At 38.6% G+C, this 22,347-nt stretch overlaps 1 protein-coding gene across 3 annotated transcripts; it reads right to left on the bottom strand.

Annotated features, from left to right (window-relative positions):
• Window positions 1-731: 731 nt before the first annotated feature.
• On the bottom strand, window positions 732-22,030 carry gpcpd1 (glycerophosphocholine phosphodiesterase 1). Of its 3 annotated transcripts, none has more exons than XM_042390570.1 (20): window positions 21,674-22,029; window positions 21,290-21,380; window positions 20,798-20,888; window positions 20,594-20,678; window positions 19,294-19,369; window positions 18,142-18,183; window positions 17,656-17,779; window positions 17,157-17,397; window positions 16,822-16,984; window positions 16,590-16,719; window positions 16,409-16,463; window positions 16,214-16,306; window positions 15,690-15,767; window positions 8,645-8,684; window positions 7,940-7,998; window positions 7,632-7,697; window positions 7,391-7,527; window positions 7,062-7,197; window positions 6,282-6,442; window positions 732-2,446 (listed from the first exon to the last, which is right to left on the bottom strand). In XM_042390570.1, the coding sequence occupies exons 2-20, from the start codon at window positions 21,345-21,347 to the stop codon at window positions 2,248-2,250; spliced, it is 2,034 nt and encodes a 677-aa protein (XP_042246504.1). In that variant the 5' UTR covers window positions 21,348-21,380; window positions 21,674-22,029; the 3' UTR covers window positions 732-2,247. The 3 variants fall into 3 exon arrangements, with proteins under 3 accessions (XP_042246504.1, XP_042246506.1, XP_042246505.1); XM_042390571.1 differs by lacking the exon at window positions 732-2,446 and adding an exon at window positions 4,482-4,793 and having other exon boundaries at window positions 21,674-22,030; XM_042390572.1 differs by lacking the exons at window positions 20,798-20,888; window positions 21,290-21,380; window positions 21,674-22,029 and having other exon boundaries at window positions 19,294-19,537; window positions 20,594-20,679.
• Window positions 22,031-22,347: the final 317 nt, after the last annotated feature.

Raw genomic sequence — 22,347 nt, forward strand, 5'->3', positions numbered from 1 at the left:
GCTACAATCAAAAAAGCCCACCATATTGATGTTATTTTATAATATTAAACAGAAAATAAGCCATTTAAGATGTAACATTATAAAAAAAACATCTATTAAGTATCAGAAATGCTACTCAGTTACTTCTCTATGACAACAATACAACTGTTCCAACTCTAATGGCATTATTACCCCAAGCTTATATGAGAAGTGAGTTTCTGATCTTGCAGGATGATTATGTAACATTGACATCAATCAGCAGAAAACAGATGGAGAAATAATCACCTATCTTCATTTTACAGCCCGCTGTAAAAGTGAGTGACCTAATCTGTCTGTTGTCACCTTTGGAAATAACTTAGAGTTACTGATAAGTTCTTGTAAATTATGTCCAATGGAATAAAAACATGTTCAAATCCCCCCGAAGTGTGTAGCACACTGGCTTGCGGTGAAGGTCTTGGCATTTTTTTTATTTCATGTAATTTTGTCATGTTGCAACTCTCAACAAAATACGAATTATGTTGATTAAAGCTCAGTTGTGTGAGCAATTCATATGTTCTGTAATTGTCTGAACTAGTTGAAACTATTGTCTTAATAATGGTGATAAATATAATACATTTGCAGTAGTATCACCCTGAAGCTTTCTGAGTAAACAATCACTCTGTATGACTTTATACTGCTGCAAAGCAAAAATGTTTACTAAAGGCAAAAAAAAATCTCAGGTGATGTGAGAGAGAAACAAGTCAAAGACAAAATAAGCAAATACATGTTTTGATTTTATTTACATTTCCATTTACACGGTCCTGAAGTGGTGGTTGATATTAAACACCGGAGTCATCCATTCTCCCTTGTTATTCACACACACAGATATACAGACCATGCATGACTCAATCATCAGGATTTGTAGTTATAGATTGTGCAATGAAACCTATTATACAGACAGTACATACTGTACATGAGTTTACTTTGTTGTGTTCAAAATGCAGCATTATCAATCAATTTTTACTAATACACTATTTTAATACTAAAATGCTGGATCGTTTCAAGTGTATCTTAAGATAATCTGCCATACAGCAGATAGAGAAGTATGGATGTTGTGAAGTTAAATAGGAAAGTATTTGTTGATTCTGTACAGAAATCAAGTCTATTCTTATAGATGATGAGTGAGGTACTGGTGATATTGAAAGAAAAGGCAGAAAAAGGAAAAAAGACATGATTTCCCTGTCCTTAAGGCTGCGGTAAGCATGTGCACTGTCACAAATAAAACATTCTTCTGCTTCTCCTTAAATCAGGTAGATAAAAAGAATACATACAGTATATGCTTAAACAATAACAGCTATTAATCATCAATGGTGAATAAAGTAGGAATAAAAGGTACAGAACGCAGGAGCAAGTGCTTTCAACAGTCCATTCAACAGGAAACTCATCAATCGTATGGGCATCTTCTAGGTGCTGTAGTCTATCCGCCAAGAGGTAGGCATTCATCTAATGAATGCATATTTCTTGTAGATATGTAAATGTAACCCAAAAATGGATGTGCTACAGACCCTCCAGTTGTTTCTGTGCTTTACATTTCTGAAATAGTTATCAGTAGTTATTACTCATAGCTATTTGAGACAATGAAAAGAACATTGAAGTTAATGGCAACATGCACGAATAGACATGATAGCAGAAACAGAAAAAAAAAAAAAAACAGCAGTTGATCATCCTGGATTTATCATAAACCTGATGATTTAGTTTACAATTTATTTTACACATTTACACCCGTAAAATATCACATGCATTACATTTTTAGCACTTACACTATGAAGAAATACGACATATTGGCCAAATAAATATCTACTGTGAAGTTAAGATTTCTCAATTTGACATCCTTGCACTATTATGAAGCTCTCTGAATAGATGTTTTGGATTTCCAAGACATGTCTTTGTCAATCACACAAAAACAAAACATTTGTATGGCTGCCTTAATGTTTTGGCAAAGCACCCTTGTCAGCATAAATAAAACTTTTAAAGATACAAGACAACATCTGTCAATGAGTACAGTGGAGTGCAGATGGTTTTACTACTGTGACCATGCATGAAGGATGGAGAGAATGTCAAATCTTGTCACAATCTTCAATCACTTTTTGGATCATTATATACATGAATCTGATCTGCCATTTTTTAGCGAGTACATGTTTTTTGTTTCATCATCCCACCCCGACCTTGGCCCTCTTGAGTATGTCTGTGCAGTGAGGTCCATTGGAAGGTTGAAGTTGAGGGAAGATTTTAAGAGGAGCTCAGGCCAGAATCGGACTCGGCGCTGCCAGCGCGGGCCTTGGAGTCGATGCAGGGAGCCATGGAGCAGGGAATGGAGTAGCAGGAACAGGTGGAGCTCTTTAAGGTCTCCTCTGTAATAACCTCCCGCAGGGAGTGTTGTTCCTCTACCTGGAAGATGTTTGGCTGCTCTCCTTGGTCCTCACAGATTCTAAAAGGAAAAGGAGGAGACGTCGTTGCGGTTAGATCGGTGGCAGTAGTTACTCGTTAGTGTATACTGATGTCTGAGCAGTCATTCAAAAACCAAAGTAGAATCTTCCTCATCCAACGACGTTTCATTAACAAAATATTACTCAAAACTTTAAATTCACACTGATGAGTAGTACTGCTTAGTGATGTGTCTCAAATAAATATCACAAAATGAATATGTGACCTATCTATATACTATGTGTCACAATATTACATACTGTATGTAAGCAAAAATCACATATAAAATCATAATGATGCATTATATCAGACAAGACTCTTTCATATGTGTGAAGCAAAAGTACTAACTTACAAAAAACTCAATTTATGGATTCATTTTGTTTTTTTTAATATTATCTGCTATAAGCAAAACAAAAATGGTAGAAGATCCATCGACCAAGATGCAACTACTCCTGTTCTGCTCCGACCTATCTAGTAAAACGGTAGTTTGACCATGCAGTAGCTCCACACTCATTTTTCATGCATCCATGTTAATGGCAACAACATCTGCCGCATCCATTTTGGCTAGAGGGATGAATGCACCGGTTGCCGTTTTGACAGTGACATGGACCCTCCGTCTAGTTCATGTGTTTTTAATGATTTTTGGGTGCCATCTATACATTTAGGGCACCTCACTTTTTACTTGCCTGGCATGTGCCACATTTTGTGAAGCAACGCCCGAGGGTCTGTTGAAATAAGATTAATAAATTGGCAAGTTTACTTTGCGCTTACCGCTGGCTTATCAGTTTCATTTGGGTGGCTTACTCTTACAACCTCCTCTGAAACAGATTAAGTTCATGCTACAGCTCAAATTACATGTTTGGCCAACATCCTCACTAGTCAAGTATGGAAAAACAAAAGATTCATTCAGTTCCCATATGGACAATGGCCTACTAACCTAAAATACCTTTTCCCATTATCACAGCTATGCAAGCTCATATATAGGCCAAATGCAAAGACGTGATCATTTTCACTCCTGCACAACAGAGAGTTGTGTGCTGCAGGTTACAGGTGGTTAAGGTTTGGGTTTAAGCCATGGATGGGATTAGGTCCAGCCAATATTGACAAAGGCACAGATCGACAGAACCATCTGCCCAGGAAGCTGAGGATTAATAAGTCCTGAGTCCTCTCCTCCAGTATGGCAAATGAGAGATTTTTTTTTTGTCAAGCAAGAAAAACTCAAAGATATTCTGTGTTCAGCTTGTTTCATATGATAGGTCACTGAAGGCATCACCAAATGAAAGCAGTGCAACTCATTTTCAAGCCTACAAAGAGCATCCAGTGCAATCACCGGCTTCATAAAGAAACCAAACTGCAGTACAAGCAGACTGTCCACAATACTCAGGTGCAAACAATGGAAAATACATGTGAAGAATATGCTGTGACATCTGAAAAAGCTGCTGAGAGGTGAATAGCTACATGTATATATATATATATATATGAGGCTTAAATGGTTTCTCTTGGATCAAGTTATTTGACACCATCCATCCATTCACTTTCATTACGTTTACAAGTTTTACACAGTGAGTATATGTGTGGTTGTCAAAGTGACTCGGTGTTATTTCACAACATTTCCTTTGAATGAATTAGATTTAAACTAGCAATTTAAATGCAAATGTATATTTTTGGGTCATACAGAAGCCAATATGTCACTAATTCATACACTAATCATTAAGTCAATTACTCACTGTGCCTCTTCTGCTTCAATAATGAAGCTGATTATTATTGAGAATCACACCAAGCATGAGCTAAAGAGGCATTTCAAAGCGTATCCAAAACAAATCATAGCCATTAAAAAAAAAAAAAGAAGTGACCTAGCTATCAGCTAGGAAAACTAGCCTCAGCTAGGGACAGCGAGAGACATGATAAACATGGCAGTTGACCAATCAAACAACCATGTTAAAGGGAAACTTCAGTATTTTTGGACCCTATTTTCCCCTTTTCCTCAAATTGTTGTCCCCATTAGTCACTTAGACACAAAATGATGGGAAAACAGGACCCAGGTTGAAAAATACAGACGTTTCCCTTTAAGTTCAATCCAAGTTTTTTTTTAAAATCTCAAAATATAAATCAATAATTGCCACTGAAACGTAAAACTCTGTAGTATTCAAGTGTAGAAAAGTCAACCGTCTTGTATCATTGTCAAGGGATATTAATTTGTTCATGCTGCATATTAATAAGTAAGATATGGGCTTTCAGGCAGTATTTAAAGGGGGGGAACAAAAACCAGCCAAGGGTAAATTAACAAAACACAGCCAGGAACCAGAGAGACATTACGGGAATCTGGAGATGGCACCAAGCATTCACAAATTCTGTAAGAAAGAGGCAAAGTTATAACATCAGCCTAGAGATGTAAAATGTTATGTTTTGAGATGTTAAAAAGAGGTTGCATTTGGAAACTGCAGGGACTTTTATGGGTTGAAATATATATATATATATATAAAGCCTATGATCTGATTTCTGCCGGGGGGGTAGGTAAAGGTCTGGGCCAAAGTGCAAACATAAATATGGGGCAAATGTCACGGTACAGTGAAACACAGAACTGAAACGGCTGAACAAACAGGTCCTGCTGTCCGTGCAGCTTTGCTGAGACAAAGGGAAATTCTCACCCTGCTAGCAACCCAAGCTTTATGTAACCAATTTCACGGTCACACACACAAAATGTTCGATGCATAATCATCCATTTTCATCAACAGCTGTGGTAGGTGCCAAGTGATTAACAGGTCTGCCAATGCTAGCTTATATAATGTTGACCCTTGAAAAACTGCGCTGATTAAAAAGGGCCTTGTAATCACATTCAGTTGTATGACAAGGAGCGGCGTTGTGAACGCAGTAATTATATTTATAAAACTGAAAGCCCTGCTTGATAACTCGGGTGCTGCTTCAGGCTGAACGGAGACACAATAGCACAGGGAGTGCCTGACAGTTTGCAATACAGGGTGTTGCGTAACAGGCAAAGTTTGTAGCTGGACGCACAATTATGTGAATGTTCATCTCAACAGACATGTCCAGAAAGTACTGAGTATTAACTGAATGTTTCATTAGAATAAATGGTTTGGCACACAAAACATGCTCTACATATGTTTCACCTTTGTGAGAGTAGTCTGTACAACACAAAGACGCTTTTCTCTGATTATTAATATTAGATGTGCAGCACAGATATGGTTGCGCTTGTGTCTGTGTTTCTAGTAGCCATAGGATGATATTAAAATTTCATGTCACGATCATCTTTGCCATGGCAGATTAACGATATTATCCTGATAATCATCAAAATATACTTAAAATGCTTTTAAAATGGCACTAAAACATACTGGAGTTACATTACCTTACATTTTGTTAAGAAACAAATCTTTTTATTGCATCATAGGACACATATCTTTTTTTGTGAACATCCTTTTTGGTGAAAAACTGAATCACAATGAGAGGAAAAACAAAACAAAACAATCAACCTATCAACCTGATATCCATGCATTCACATTCTGAGCCGTCAGCCATGGTGACGAACGACTGGAAAGATGCAGGCTCTCCCTTGTGGCAAATATCAATTCAAAATAAATCACAAAAATCAATAAGGCTGAACATTAGTAAGCTAGACAGGATATTCACGCTCATGTGAGGATCTTCACGGTTATCCCGATAAAGGAAATCCACCACAATTAAATTAGTGTGAGTGTTTTTATCCTGATATAAGATTGAATCTTATATCCACTCATCCCCAGTTTCTAGTCTACAGTAGAAGACTTTGAGATCTTAAGGAGCGACATGGCGGCCACAGAAAAGCGTGTTACATTTTAACCCACCTATCGTAGATGAGCCCATCGATTCCCTGTTCTCTCAGCTTCCTCCTGGTCTGATGGTCGTTGTTGTCATCTCCCCAGCTGAACACCACCAGACCTTTAGCCTGGGCCTCTCCGATGTAGCTAAGGTGCTTTAGCAGCTCCTCAGTGTGGGCGCTGATTCCCTAAAAGAAGCAGACGAGGAAGTTCAGTGAGAAGAAAGATTTTATTTATGACCCCCCTCCCCTAGACATGTTATAAGACATATAAAAATACTCTTTTTTTGACTCTTTGAATAATAATTTGTATTTGACATGGCTTTTCCACAAAAAAAAAAGTTAAATTGCCTCAAACTCGAACTCAATCTATGAACATGCAAACACTGTTCATTCTTCAGATTATGCTGCATAAGCTGTCTGGACTTTTTCCACTTCCTAGAAACACTCAGCATGTTTTAGAAACAGCTGACACTGAACTATTGTTGCCGACTTGTCTGTTAAGTGAACTTAACAGACATTGACTGACATTGAGAAGTTTGAGCTATGTCTTCAAATCCTTTGCTCGAGGCACTGCAGCGGTACTTGTTAAGAGACGGAACAAAGAAATTCCGATGTGAGCCAAATGTCTTCAGCACAGTACTGACGTTATTATATTAGTGCTTTAGCTGCTGAGGGTGAAGAAAATGTTTCAGATACAACATCCTGCCTGACTCATCACACTGAAGTATTACATGTGTTTGTCTAGACTGTGGAAATTTCTGTGGTTATTATGATAAATATTTGACTCTCTATAACTGTTGCTCACCAGAATGTTCTCGCTCTGGGCAAAACTCATGGCGATCTGAGTTGTCTGGCAGCGGATGTCCATAAGTTCAGGATACCTGTCAGAAATTCCCTGAGTCAGGAAGAGGATGGGGTACTTGTTCTGCTTCTGACGCACCCTGAGAAGAACACATCAAAAAGATTTCAAGAAACCTTTTGATAGTTGAGAGGAAATTATTAGTTAAATAAACCATTTATACAGGCCAATAACTGCATCACCATGTAAGGTCATTTTGTTTCTGAATACTATACAGTTTCTACATTCTGATCAAATCTAGGCATTATTCATCCTCAGTTGCCCGTTGTGCTTACATGGTGCAGATATCTGGGTCAAAACAGGAGAAGACAATGCGTCTTTTGCCGCCTTTCTGCAGAACACAGGACAGGACGATGTCGAGGAAGGTGTTCATGTTGAAGTAGGATGATAGGTTGCCGTCCCATGACCCGTCCTGTCAATATAGAGCAGTGATCAAATCAGTTTATTATGAGAAGAGCATAATTCATAATGAAACCTACCATCAAAATAATTGTTGCAATATACTGTGTTAATCACCTTCATCTGGCAAATCCATTTGAGCTCGATGTTGAAGCCCACATGCTCAGGAATAGCCTGGAAGATCTGTAAAAGACGTAGGATGCTATTGATTGATTTTACTTTGACGTGACAAAGACAGTGGAGGAGGAGAAGTGGGTGATAAAAAAAACAAGTTATTTTACAGGTATTTGACCGAGATTTGTCAGACAGCGCCTGTCGGTGTCAGGGATGGAGTTCTTTGCCTTTGTGAAGGTAAGAGCAACAACTCATACTGATTACTGAAGATATTTAATAATAATAATAATAATAATAATGAAGTCATGTACCTGTGACAGTGAGGGGAATGGCTGATGCTCATCAATTTCTTCTTCATCGTCCAGCAGATCTGAACAATAAACAAACACAAGTTACTTTCTGTCTTTCTGTACTGTACAAGTCCAGAAAGTACTGTGCATTTCCTTTTAAGGAGGAGAGAGGGCATTGATTTTTATGAGTTTTCTCGCAGAGGTTGAGACAGTAGGACCGTATGAGTTGTTAGATGCAAATAAAATCTATAATTAGACGCTAATAAAATCTATGACAACCACAGATACGACTAATCCACCCGGCACATGTTGCCATGGCAACATGCAAACATGACAAACAGTATAAAATAAACAGAATAATCTCACAGCCATAAACTGTATATTTGACAGAGATGAACTTTTAACCACCAGAACTGATAATACAACAGCCAATTAAAACAACTTCACCAAGTTCAACCCAACACAAAGGAAAGTGAACACTGCTAGAGTATCAATACACAAATCTACTCAACAACCCCAAAAATGACAAAAAAAAAAACTTCCGCATTTCACTGTATGTGTCAGAGAGAGATGTTTACTGTTACTGGATCAGAATTGAATTTATGCCATTTTTTTAATCCACAGTTTGTATGAGGATATACTGCGTGCAACAAAATTCAACATGTTCCTGGAAGATGGTGGTGAGGTCTGTAGAAAATAAACACAACACAAACAATATGTGCATACCTTTGTGATCGCTTCCTTTCATCGCAGTGGCGTGGGCCAGCTGTGCAACAAAGAAAGCATACATTAATCAATAATCAACGAATGATTACATTACTACACATTATCTTATTCAATGTTGAGTGGGCCACAGGGCTACTTCAAAGTCATGATCTGATCTGCTCTGTTTCCCAGGTGCTGCTTTCAGTGGAGAGGCGGAGGAGGTTGGGGTGTGGAGGTTTTGGTTGTTTGTTTCAGTTTCGGATTTTGTAAATAGGGTGGTAGTGATGTTAAAAGTTTATTTTTTATTTTTTGGCATTTTATGTTTATTAATATTCTTAATTTTAATTCTTAAATAGTTACCAAACACAAGATATAAATATCACACAAATATTTAATACAATAGAGTCAAATATAGATCGCTGGTCATCTTCCCATATCTCTGTGGGGTCAAGTGAACACAGCAAAGATGAATAAAGATTTGCATAAAACAATCTCAGCCTTTATATACCATGTGAAAAAGGCAAGATGTTCATACTTTTAAAGATGTCTAGTTCAAACAGAAAAGGTGGACTACAGCTACCCAACTTCTTTCACTGTAATCTATCTTTTGCTTATCAGAAAGTTAGTGATTTATTTGATCCCTCTGTAAGCAAAGATCGGAAACACATTGAAGAAATAACGTTACAAAGTTTAAACATTGACACGAAATGTCAATATTTTATGAAGACACTTCCAAAGGAAATCATGCAAAGCCCAACTGAAGCGTCATTTAACGTCTTAAAAACAAAGATCCTTGGAATTAACAAAGCTGCCTCAATAAATCAACCACTATGGCACAACTCAGTAAACAAAAGTCATAAAATGTAATGAATGGAAAGACAATGGACTCATTAAGCTCCAACACATATAACTTTTCCTGTAATGAATAAATAATTGAACATAATATCCCAAGAAGTGAATGCTTAAATCATCTTCACTTTACAGCATTCTATTAAAAAGAATATTACCATTGACAAATTGACACACAAGAATTTGGAATCATACTTTTTAACCACAACTTGATCAATAAAAATATAGTTAAAATGTTTTACACAATATTGCACCAAAAGCACAAATGATCAATTTAAGACTTCAGTGCAATGAAATGGATCAGGGACCTCCATAAACTCCAGAATGATATTGAAAAATGATGGAAAAACGCAATGCAGCCTTTCCGTTGTAAAAAATAAAACTAAGGCAATTTAAAATACTTAACAGATTATATTAAACCCCATCACAACTATATAAAAAGGCCAGGGAAGGAACTCTGCTCCGTCTGTTGTGGGACTACAATAAAATTTAAGATCTTTAGTTTGGTATAACAAAGCAAGCGATGATCCAAACTAATATAGCCATTCCACTCACACCACAGTCATGTATACTGGGAGATTTGCATAACTTCACCAGAGTATCATCAAAGAACAAAAAGATCTTTCTCTCGCTATGTATGGTCACAAAGAAGCTAATCATGAATAAATTGATCGCTTTAAATACACCAACTGAGAAAGAATGGATCACCGAGGCAATAGAAATGCAAAATAATGAGACATGGGTGCCAGTGGAAAAGTACTTAATTTCACTATAATAAAAAAATCCAAGACCACCATTTTTATTTGTTTCTGACTGAAGCTAATAATTGTTCTCTTCTTTTACTGTCAGTGCTGCTCTACAGTATTAACACTGCATGTTACCTGTGCTGTAAGATGAAAATACAGTGAAAATTGTAGGATAGTAATAATGTTTATGACTGTATTGTTTGATGGGTGCACTGGTAAAGGGTTGGTTTAGATTTGTAAATTGGTTTGGAGGAAGTTAGAAGTGGTAGGACTCACTTGTTTGTTGATTAATTGCCAGAATTGTGTATCTTTTGTTTTTCTGTTTGTATTTTGTGAGTCAATTAATTCTTATTGTTGCAGCCAGAGACTCAGGCAGATGCGGGACTGTCGAGTAACCAGCAATGTCTTTATTTCTGCGCTTTACAACGAAAATGAAGCAGTATCTGTTCACTCACAGTCTGCTGCTAAAAACTACTACCTTCTTTTCTCACTACTGTAATGTACAACAACAACAAACAGAGTTTTACTTCTCCTTCTGCTTCACAACTTGCTTTTTCTTTTTCTTTTTCCAATTATTTCTTTATTTATTTTCATCTTATAACAAACATAATCCAAAGTCAGTACAGGAAAAATAAAGGTAAAATAATAGTAATAGTGACTAATGTGAAATAAAGTACAAAATGTTTAGGAATAGATAAATAAGAACAAAAAATGAATAATAAATAGAAATTCAACCATGGTCACAGTACATAGAGGTCAGAGGTCCACTAGAGGTTCTCATGTTCTCAGAAAGATATCCCCCTTATTTTTTAAAGGTATAAGTGTGCTGTTCCAGTTGTGTTTCGTTCAGAATTTGTCTGAACAAATTAAATGTTGGAGGTCTTTGCTGGTTCAAGTTGAGCAAAATGCATTTCTTTGCTATATATGATATTATGCCAAACCTCTTCGCAGACATGAGGTCTAGTGTCCTGTCCAGTTTTGTACCAAAGATATAGTGTACTGGTGTAATGTCCAACGGGGTTTCCAAAACCTTGGCAGTCAGATCGTGTACTGTCTTCCAAAAGTGTTAATTTTCTATATTCCCAGAAAATATGGATAATTGATCCATCGATATTACATATCCATACATGTACATATTTTATAACAAAGACATCTAGAAGATGTATATTGATACATCTTTCTTAACATCCTGTGCAAAAGATCACTAAAATCGCATCCGAAATCTCTTTGCCATACAATCTTAAGTGGGGTCAAGGAAGAACTATGATGGACTAACAGAGCACTATAGATCAAAGAGATTTTCGTGATGATGATGTGGAGCTCTCCAGAATCTTCTCTATACTTGACAACCTCAGAGATAGTTGTACTGACCCTTCCAGAGTCGTAATTAAGTGACAAATTTGTAAGATTTATAAAAGTCCTGTTTTGGAATTTCAAACTCTGATCTTAGATCTGCGAAGGATTTAAGGGAACCTTCAGTAAGTTGAAACTGTTGTGAAACTGATGTGTACCACATTCTTTCCACTTTGTCAACAGGGACTTTCCAACAGAGGGTCGCAGGTCTGGATTGGAGAATAGAGGAGCTAAGAGAGATTCTGACAGAGGATCCATAAAACCTCTTTACATCTTGTCAAGCCTGAAGAGTGTTGTGAATTACATCCGTTCTTGATACTGAATGTAGCGAATTCATGTTATTAATAAATGGTAGAGAGGTCAGAGAGGTAGGGAGGCAAAGTTCTTCAAACTGCTCACTTTTTCTGACTCAACAACATAACCTGCAATACTGCACATCCACAAACATTAATACTGCATAAAATAAAAATTATGAACATTGGATCCTTGAAAGTCTCTGAAGTGCTCACAGATGGCCCACTTAAGCACCGGAAACTCTAGCTTCCGAGAGTGCAGGTGATAATTGCTCTCTGGAGGGGTGAGCGTTTTGGTCCCATAGGCTTTTACCTCTAGCTTGCCTTGACTGCGCTGGTGCAGCACAGCTCCCAGTCCTGCCTGAGAAGCAAACAGTTCAATTCAGGTCTGGGTAGCCTAGAATCGACGGCATCTCACTGTGGTGACTTCGGCTGGATGTAAGACAACTTTACTCTTGCCGATCCTTACCATGATCCCCTCACTACTGGACTAGTGAGCGTGCATCAGCTGGATTAAAGTTTTTGCCGCACCAGAGTCAATGTCAAAAGCACCGCTAGTGATCTCTTTGGCACTGTCACTGGATATAACACCCTGCTGTTGTTTCAGTTGCTCATTAATCACTTCCCCTACTACATTAAAGCCAATGATATGATCTTCTGCCTCATTGGGGGTCACTGGAAGCCAGTACTGGCACTAGCTGACTAGCACTAGCAGTATCTGACCTGCTAAGTTTTGAATTCTATGGGTATACACCCCATGAATGGTATTTCCATCTGATCAGCCAAGTCCATTTAGTGGTACTGGTACAATAGAGTTCATCTATTGCTCTGACAGTACTATTGGGCAGATGTTCAGCTTGCCATTTGTCATTTGTTACAGTTGCTTGGGTGCCTGTATCCTACAGTGCTGTCACTGGTACATTATGAAAGGTACATTTCACCATTTTACTTTTCCCAATTTTTTTACCTTGTTTTGCTGAGAGGTAATCAAGATTGTACATCTCTGATAACTTTTTTCTCTGTATCTCTAAATGTCGCTCAACTAACCTGACTGCTGTACACAGGGGTTAGTGTTCCTGCCAGCTACATGTCTGTGCATGTCTGCAGACATTAGTGGCAATGGCGTGACTCTGACAGTCACTGCCGGTCCCTCAGTAGCAACCCTCTGCAGTTTTGCTGCATCTGGCGTGGAGCTCTACATCATCTGGGAATGTGGCCCAGCTGACCACATTTGAAGCAGTGACTACAGCTTCTTGCCTCTCCTTTGGCCTGGCAAAGCATGCAGCCTATCCTCCACGTGTCCTTGCTCTCTGCCATTTGTTTGTAGTTCTTTGATTTGCCAGTTCTTGTGGAAACAAGCAATATCTATTTCATTTCAGCTGCCTCTGTTTGAAGCTCTCTTTCCAGGGTGTACACCACAGGCCCCGGTGAAGGGTAAGCAGCCTTTACTTTTTCCTTGGAGAGATATTTGGTGTTCCTCGCCGGCTGTGTGCTCTGGGCTAATAAAGAGCCATGTGAACTGTCCGAAGTGTTGCTGGTTGTCTGCAGCTCAGCTTCTCTGGGTGTCTTGGTGCTGTTCCTCTTTAACTTGTTGAGTCTCTCAGCCTCAAGGTTAGCTGCTTCATTTATCTTTTCATCTGTCACATCCAGGTTATCAAGAAAGGGCTTGATCTGAATTGATATTGTCATTGAGCAGTCCGGTTTCCACTGATCTCAGAAACTTCCCTTTGACTAGATCGGCACTGTAGTGTTCCTCTGACTCACTCTCCTTAGATGCAAAGTGCAGTCTGTCTTTCAGGTCAATAGTTCTTAACAAAATCTTGTGCTGACTCTTTTAGTTCTTGAGAATGCTTATCAATTTTTGGTACAGGTCTGATGTGTCATCTCCTTAGTAATGTCCCTTTAATATTGTTTTTTAGCTGAGGCAGGGTCAAATTAGTCTTTATTTTAAGCATGTCACGCAGCTTTAGTCCTGGGCTGATGGCTCTTACCACAACCTCTTTGACTTCTGATAGATGTAAGATGGCGGCACGCATGGCAAGATGGCGGCGTGCCCAGACGCAATGGTTTTGTGCTCCTCTTATCAGTGCCTCCTGTACAAATGCACTATTTGCTGTTGACGCAATTGCAATTTCGTTGTGCTCACATAATGAAACTAAAGTTCTTGACTTCTAATATTAATAATAGATTAAAAAAGGTAATACTGCTAGTTTATTTTAATATAAATCTTTATTTCAACTTGAGTCTTCTGCTCATGGTTTTCACTATCACCATCATTCCTATCAGTAATAACAATTTTATGCTCACCAAGCTAATTACTGAGATGTAGGAGCATGATGACGTTGCTAGAAGAAGAGCAACGGGGCCAGAAAAACAAGCAGCCATGCAATCACTGCAGTTTTGAACAAATGATAAAAGTATTAGTCAAGACTGTCCAGTGTACATAGTGTTTCTGCATGATCACAGCAGACAGTTCGACTTGTCAGGACACTGTAATTAATAACATTAATGATGACTCCATTTCATTTGAGTGTTTTGTTCCATATACCAGGTGTAAAACAAAGGCCTGTGGATCAGATATCATTGTCAGATGATGTATCCTGATACAGCTTATATGAGGCCTAAATGGAACGGGGCCATCAGTAATGTAATTACTGCAGTCACTGCTTTAGCTGCTGTGGCAAGTCCAAATCAGCTAAGCTCTTTTCCATGAGAAATGTCTATTAAGAATTATTACTGACACTATGGAAGTGTGGGCTTTTAGTTTTATCTCCAGATAAAGTGGTTTATGTAATCTGGCTTGAATAAAACCTCCTGATTGACTTTTGTTTGTAGGAGCCAAACATGTAATAAACCAGATTTGTCCAAGTTACAGGGAACCAGGTGAGTGAAATCAAGCTGTTAATAAGGTTACTCGTCACAACCATGTCTTTCCGCTGATGCAATTTCAGTTGAACACTAATTGGGTTCAAAATACATACTCCAACTTAGGGCTGGGCAATATATCCATATTATGATTGATATCATAAAATGAGACTAGATATTGTCTTAGATGTTGGATGTCGTAATATTGTGATATGGCATATATGCTATATGTGATATGGTGTTGTCTTCACTTTAGTTTAGTTTATCAGGAGCCCCATTAGCCATTACACTTGGCAACTCGTCCTGGGGTCCACAAAGGCTGCATCACAGTAAAGTGATGTAATATTCTGAGCTGTTCTAGCTGTTACATTATTTGCTTTTACCCATTAGTCATTATATCCACATTACTGATGATTATTTATCCAAAATTTCATTGTGTAAATATCTTATGAAAGCAACTATAGTCATCCCTACAATACTGTCGCAATATCAATATGGAGGTATTTAATCAAAAAATATTGTGATATTTGATTTTGTGCATATCGCCCAGCCCTACTCCAACTCATTTGACAGTCCACAGTCTCACACATATTTGAGCCTGACAGTCGTCAGTCGTCGAGAACAGGTAAGGTTGAGCAGAAACAATAGGTCAAAATGAAGTGCTAAAAGGTAAACAAACTGGATGTGTGATGAGTGACTAGTGCTCAGTATTGTGAAGCGCTACAGATGTTACTAAATGTTAGTTACAGTATTGTAGAGCTGTAGCCCCAAATGTCAACTTTTTCTCTGAATTTCTGTCTTTGTGGCCTGTAAAACATAAATACATATTGTGATACCCCTCCCACTTAACTAGCTCTGAAGCCTATTTTCACCATGCAGCTTAACCTGACCTCATGGTTACTGAGAAGCATGAATGTGACACACCCCTGACACACAGGTTTAGCCAGCACAGGCTCTTACCTTCAGAAGCTGCAGCTGGTCATATGTCAAGTCTTTGACTGGCACCTCAATAAGCTCCAGAGAAGTATTGTCATTTTTCTGTCAAGAGGACAAAAAAAGAATCACATTAATTGTTTACAGCCTTTTCTGTCCACAACAAAAAATATTCCCACAGGAACAAATGTCCAAAATGTAGTGTACAGTGACTGCTATACAAATTTTTTTTTAAAAACTCACTGTGATCTATTTAAACAGAAAGATTCAGTCTAAAAGAATATTTTACATATAATATTCTAAAGGTTTATTAAAGACATGTTTTCTATTCATTACTAGAAGATTTGATCATGCAGCATAACCTCAAATTTAGTTGTGATATACATTTGTCTATACTGACAATTATACTGACAATTTTCCTAAATATTTTAAAAATTACTCATTGAATTCAATAAAAATAAAAACCTACAGAAGTATATACATTCAAGATAAAAATACAGAAACAGCACATTTGAACACTACCAAGTCACTTTCATACAGTATGTCCATACCTTCTTGGTGGATATGCAGCACGTGAGATCATGGTAAACAATGGGAACAGCATCTTTGGAGAGGTGAACATCAAACTCTATGTAGGCTGCACCCTAAATGAACATAATTGACACACGATTAAGGCAGAATTAATGTAATGAGTAAATATTTACTCACTTACTCACTTAACTGCATTAATCATCTGATTAACTTACATGCTTGGCAGCACTTTTGAAAGAGGCTATGGTGTTTTCCCTGACTCTGTGGTGCCTGTAAGACAGAAATTTAAAAAAAAATGTTGACATGGAACAGACACAGGATAGATGTATTTACTTTTTAACAAGTTCTATGCAAATCGCTCTATCCTATCCAGGCTAAAGACTTGTTAAGGCTCACTTGGCTGCATGTGTGCTACCAGCTCCTCTATGGCCCACATCCAGGGTGCTTCTTTTCTTCCAGTACTTGGTGAACGAGGAGCTCATGTCACACTGCAGCCCCTGGATGGGCCGGATCACCAGGTAGTCCACTGGAACAGAGTAACAAAGTAAGCCAACATGTTTGAGACTTTCAATGTTTGCAAACCACATCATTGACATCCTGTGTGGAATTCTTTGGTTCGAGATCTTACCTCTGACTTTCCCGATGGTCTGTCGGGAATTTCGACCCATTATGGGAAGCGTGGCTACTCCGGTGTCCTTGCCGTTCTCCAGAAAAGAGGAAGAGAGGAGGCAAGCCGTGCCAACGTGACCAGGATGAGTGTCCCCGTGGACTACATGCTCACTCATATCCTCCTGTAAACACAGATGATGGATTGTTATAATCCTGCTCAAATTAAACCAGATTATTTTAATCATGATGCTTGTTTTGTTCTTATTTTTTCCACTTGCATTAGTCAAGCAGTCAAGAATCCTCTTTATAGCTTATTAAGAGATGGGTTGTACAAAATTACTGGTTAAGTGTTACCTCAAAGAACTCGAAGGTGAGCTCTAGGTTGTCTGGGTCCATAGTGTGGATACTGTACTCAGTCCACTGCGAGGGCTCCAGAGCATACCCACATTCAGGCTGTGAGTGGCGCGACTTATAGCCATTGGCACTGATCATACTGGTCTCCAGAGTGCTGGTCATCTTGTGCCAAGATGAAGGACTGAGCTCATTATCCTCGTCGTCTTCCTCCTCCTCAATGCCCTCTAATGTTAGCTTGATCCTGGATAGGTAAGTAAAATAAACAGCTATGGTCATATTGAGAGCCACGTATATTTACAAAAAGTAACGCATCAAAACATTAAAAGATTTAATAAAATTATGTTTTGCTGTCATTCTGTGTGCAGGGTTTCTGTTACACAACACTAACAGGTAGGTAGGGTAATAATAGCGCTGTAACAATCCACTTATCCGTCTCACGTCGCTTTCAAGCAGAACTTTCTCTGGCTGGTGTTAAATTCGACCTGGGTGTCTTCCCTACCTGAAGCGAGACTTCTTGAATTTCTTCTTAGTGATGGAAACCGGAGACATTTTAGAATAGTGCAGACGCAGGCGAATCTCCGTCTGGCACGTCAGCCACCCAGAGTCAACACAATTCATCCCATCTAACAGAAAAAGGACACAGAGAGGAAGCTTTTGATGAGAATGTATGTCCACTTTGTTTGCCATGACTGCTGACCAGAGAACTGGTGGCAGCGACAAAAGCAGGGAAGAGGCAACCGTTTGTTCTGTTATAATGGAACGACCTAAAAACCTCTACTGTACAAAAATAAAAAAAGAGGAAGTGAATACAATGTCTATAGGGATTACAATTCCCAGAGGCGTTAAGTACATCAGAAAGCAATTTAGTTTTACAGTTCTTCCATCTCATGATGATTTTAGTGGATAATGAGAATCAAGAGCTCCTAGATGTATAGGATTAGTTATAGCTATTGTGTTTAGTTTTTGTTTTTTTTATCCAACTTACTGTGAACTCCAAATTCTCCATCGTCAATATTCAGATGTGATGCTGCAATAAAGGAAAAAGGCATTAGAAAAAAGATAGAAGAATCTCAACCATACAAAAATTGAGGTCAGATCAAGCCAGAGCTTTTCCAAAAGCAATATCAAATCTCAGTTCCAACAGAATTTAAGTAACTCTGGTTTGCTCTCACTTCAAGAGTATCGACTGAGCAATAAAACACATTTGATTCCGATAAATCTTTCGGTGGAAGTCTAACGTGAGCATGTCATTAAGGTTAATTTAGCAGCATGTTAATAAAACTATAAAAGACAAACAAACATCTCTGAATGTAATACAGACATAAACCTCATATTTGTAACAATCTTAGTGGGAAAATTTCAGTGAGATTTTCTTGAAGAAAAAAAACAAAACAAAAAAAACACAAGGATGAAGTGCCAGGCCAGAGTGAAAAAGTGCATCAAGCGGGGTGCGGACATGGCTGCAGCTATTCTTCCTATCAAGCTCATTTTCAATAAGCTTTGTCTGTGGTAAGCCAACACATTGGTGTTTTAACTAGACAGGTCTACAATGACAGCTCATGACATCTACTGCACTGGAGTGCTTCCTCTTTGACTATATATTAATCCAGCGAGTGGTCTCCCTCATCTTTGCCAAAGCACGTGCACTCTGCAAAAGAGCGCTATCAATAAATCACAGATGTCATTTGAAGAACAAACATTGCAGACAGGTTGTGGTATGTTAAAGCTGCGGCAGGCCGTTTGAACATTCACGATGCTTTCTCGTATCGCTCTGCTAAGCCGCTCCCGCTGAATGACGCAACAAACATGCACGTGCATTTTGCTGGGCTTGAAGCGTAACATCAAGGTTGTCTACTGTTGTAACTTACTGGCAAACTAACGTCTGTTCTACTCGGCTAGTTATGTCTGAATCAGAGGTAAGAAACAATAGTGAAAGTATTGCAGCATAAATAACACATCTAAATTATTTTAAATGCATTACATGTTGCCCAAAACAACAAACTCAAGGGCCGAAGGCAACTTTAACCTATAGTGCTATAGAGTAAGCAATGGGAGCTACACAAGGGGTTCGAGTATGACACACTTTTGCCAAACCCAACCAAACTGAACATTTTTTGTTGTTGTTGTTGTTTTATACCTGTGGGGCTCATCGTGCGGGGTTGATGATGGGTCTCCCACATATTGACTACCACTTGACAGGGACCATCTGCATTCTGCAATTCCAATGTTTAGTACAATGTTAGGGTTTTCAAATCAGATACATTGATTCCATTTTCAGTCCGGGTCTCCGAGTCGTCTTTGGACTAAAAGGTGAGAAAGGAATTAGAGCTGGTATAGTCACCAATCCCCAGCTAGGGCAGTCAGCCACCATGGGTTGAAATCTGAAATGTGGATTTGTTAGGAAAGAAAAAAAAAAAAATTTCTTGTGTTACACATTAAAGCTGCTCTTTAAATCACTGTTAACTATAGCAACAATATGTTTGTAGCAACACATTTTGACCTTTGTAATGTAATTACATCATGATTGTGTTGAATACAATATTACACTGTGAACAAGAACAACAACAACTATGAAAAAAAACATAATCCATGACTTAAAAAAGTGTTTCTATTGCTGCTACAGTTCATTCACGGGTATTTGGAGTAACTTTCTTAAATTTCAAGCTCAACTCAAACTGCATGAATAAATCACCACACAGGGAAACTTCTTTAACATTGCAACAACTGTGGAAAGAAAGCCAATGTCAAGTTTCAGCTCAAAGGAACTTCAAGCCAAAGTAATTTACAAAGTGAGGGTTTTCTATGGAGGCATGAGGAAGTTGAGTCAAGACTCACACAATGTAAGCCCCACCCTTGAAATTAAAAACAACACACAAATACTTCGAGAGAGAGTTTTTTCTGGGAAATGTCTGACAAATTTCTGTCTCTCACTCACTCACTCTCTCTTTTTTCCAGGGATATCTGATCCCTGCTATGTTTGTGCATACAGGCAGGCTTAGCAGAGGCTCAGGAAAAGCTCACGTGCATATGTTGGTCTGAACGTGACCCTAGATTAGAGCCAGCCAGTTGGCAGTTTGCCCGGGACTCGCTATTCCACAACATTGGCCTACAGCTGTTTCTGAGAGCATAAACACAGATGTAGAAAACGTGATATCCTGTGACTGATCCAAGTTGTAACGGTAGCAAATGTAGAACTTTAACAAACAAGCTAACAAAATCTCTCTTTTTTTCCCTATTGATGAGCTATAAAAAGCATTAAAAAAACACCTGAAATCATCACATAACATGCAACAATACTTTTGACAGTAGAGGAAAAGCAATTTTGCAACGTATCACAATCAAATTTACCCATATCCATCTTTTTAAACAGCCAACACAGCTTTCAAAAGTTGTCCAAATGAATGTGTTACTTGTTACAGACAGAAGACTCTGCTCACCTTTGACTCCAGAAAGAAGCCTTTGAAATAGCGGTACCTGGAAACAATTCCCTTAGGTATAGTGATGGTTCTAGTCCAGGTATTTCTGTCAAGAAATGGCCACACACATTGATATTTTAGAGAGGAAATACAGAAAGATGATAACCACTCGCATGTAACCTGATAGAAAAAAACAAAACACACTCTTTAAAGTGTTTAACTTACCCATCATTTCCATCAGGATGTAAGATCACAGCTTTCTGATGGCTCCAGCTTCCTAGGGTTTCACAGCTGCCAGTAACTGCAATCACTTCACCTAAAAACCAGCAAATTGATCTGTTACCGGATGTAACTTCAACAATAAATATATGACTGACATTAACAGCAACCTTTACAGTTTTTAACAACAACATTTCGACATGAACATGTTTGAAATGTCTTATTAAATAAGGAAATGCCGGCATGTCTTATAAATGTGTGAAAACTTGGTAAATTTAATATTTTCACAATCCTAACCAGCTCTTTTCCCCCAGGAACGTGACTAAACTCTTACAAAAGTGACTCTTTCACATCACAACTTGTTGGCAGCACTATACAGCACAAATAGATAGTAAATGATGAAAGCAAGTAATAACACTTGCATTATGAAACCAGATCATGTAGTAACAAGAGTCCACAGACGCGTTGATTTGTAGCTGTGTAGTTGAACAGCCATACCTGGGGATGTTTCTCCTCTGACAGCCAAAGTCACCTCGGCGGTCTCCATGGTGGGCATAGGCACAGAGAAAGACTTGCGGCGGAAAACAAGCTGAAAAAGCACACAAACAGGCTGTCAAAAAATAGTATTATTTAATTCACTGACTGTCTGGTACAATTTAAGCGATATACAGAGGCAGAGTACACTCCCGTGCGTGCCAAGTGCGGCTTCTGCCTGTATCGATAACTTAAAGCCGTTATCAAACCAGCATCACACAGCTTACTCATTAGTGACGGGTTACCTATAGACCAGTTGAACATCCCCTAGCTAACATCCAACGAATAGCAAGACATTCAACTTAAAGAGAAGACAACCACAACACAGGAGAAACAACAGCTACCTACTTGTTTTTGGCAGCTAGGTGTCGGTACTTGTGAGCCTCAAAGATGGAGCACTCACAGTGAACCAGGTTCGACTATCGCGTTGAGAGGTTTCGGTCTGAGCGAAAACAAACCTGAACTCAGTCCACCGCTAGCCATCACTGCCTCTAACGAAACAATGTCTCGATGTTAAGCTTGAACTTAACTAAAATTATTTTAAAAAATAACGCCTACGGCTCAGTCAAAGCTTCCCTGTGACATCAATTTGGCCGCGATACGAGTTTCTGACACTGGCGTTGGATAACCTGTTTGACTTTAGACAAAGATTGACTACCGCTAGCAAACATTCAGCTACATAAACATCAAGCTAACGGAAATGAAAACGCAAAACTTCCGGTGTGTACTTTCAGAATAAACCATACGCTTCAGTGTAATGGAGGAGGAATAAATCATTCATAATTATAACATATGATTTATATTGAGATGGATGAAGAGGACTCCAGATGTATTTTCTAATAATGAAGCCTACACTACACAGAAAACTGCTACCCAGCACATTTGGTGCCCTAGAACAGTGGTTCTCAAAGTGAGGTCCAGGACCCCCAGGGGACCTTGAGGCTGTTACCATGGGTCCCCAGCAAAAAGGGGAATCATTTATTTTCACTTAAATTCCATCCACAAGTAACACAATGACTGAA

Source organism: Thunnus maccoyii, chromosome 17, assembly GCF_910596095.1.
Source record: "Thunnus maccoyii chromosome 17, fThuMac1.1, whole genome shotgun sequence".
NCBI classification, from domain to species: domain Eukaryota; kingdom Metazoa; phylum Chordata; class Actinopteri; order Scombriformes; family Scombridae; genus Thunnus; species Thunnus maccoyii.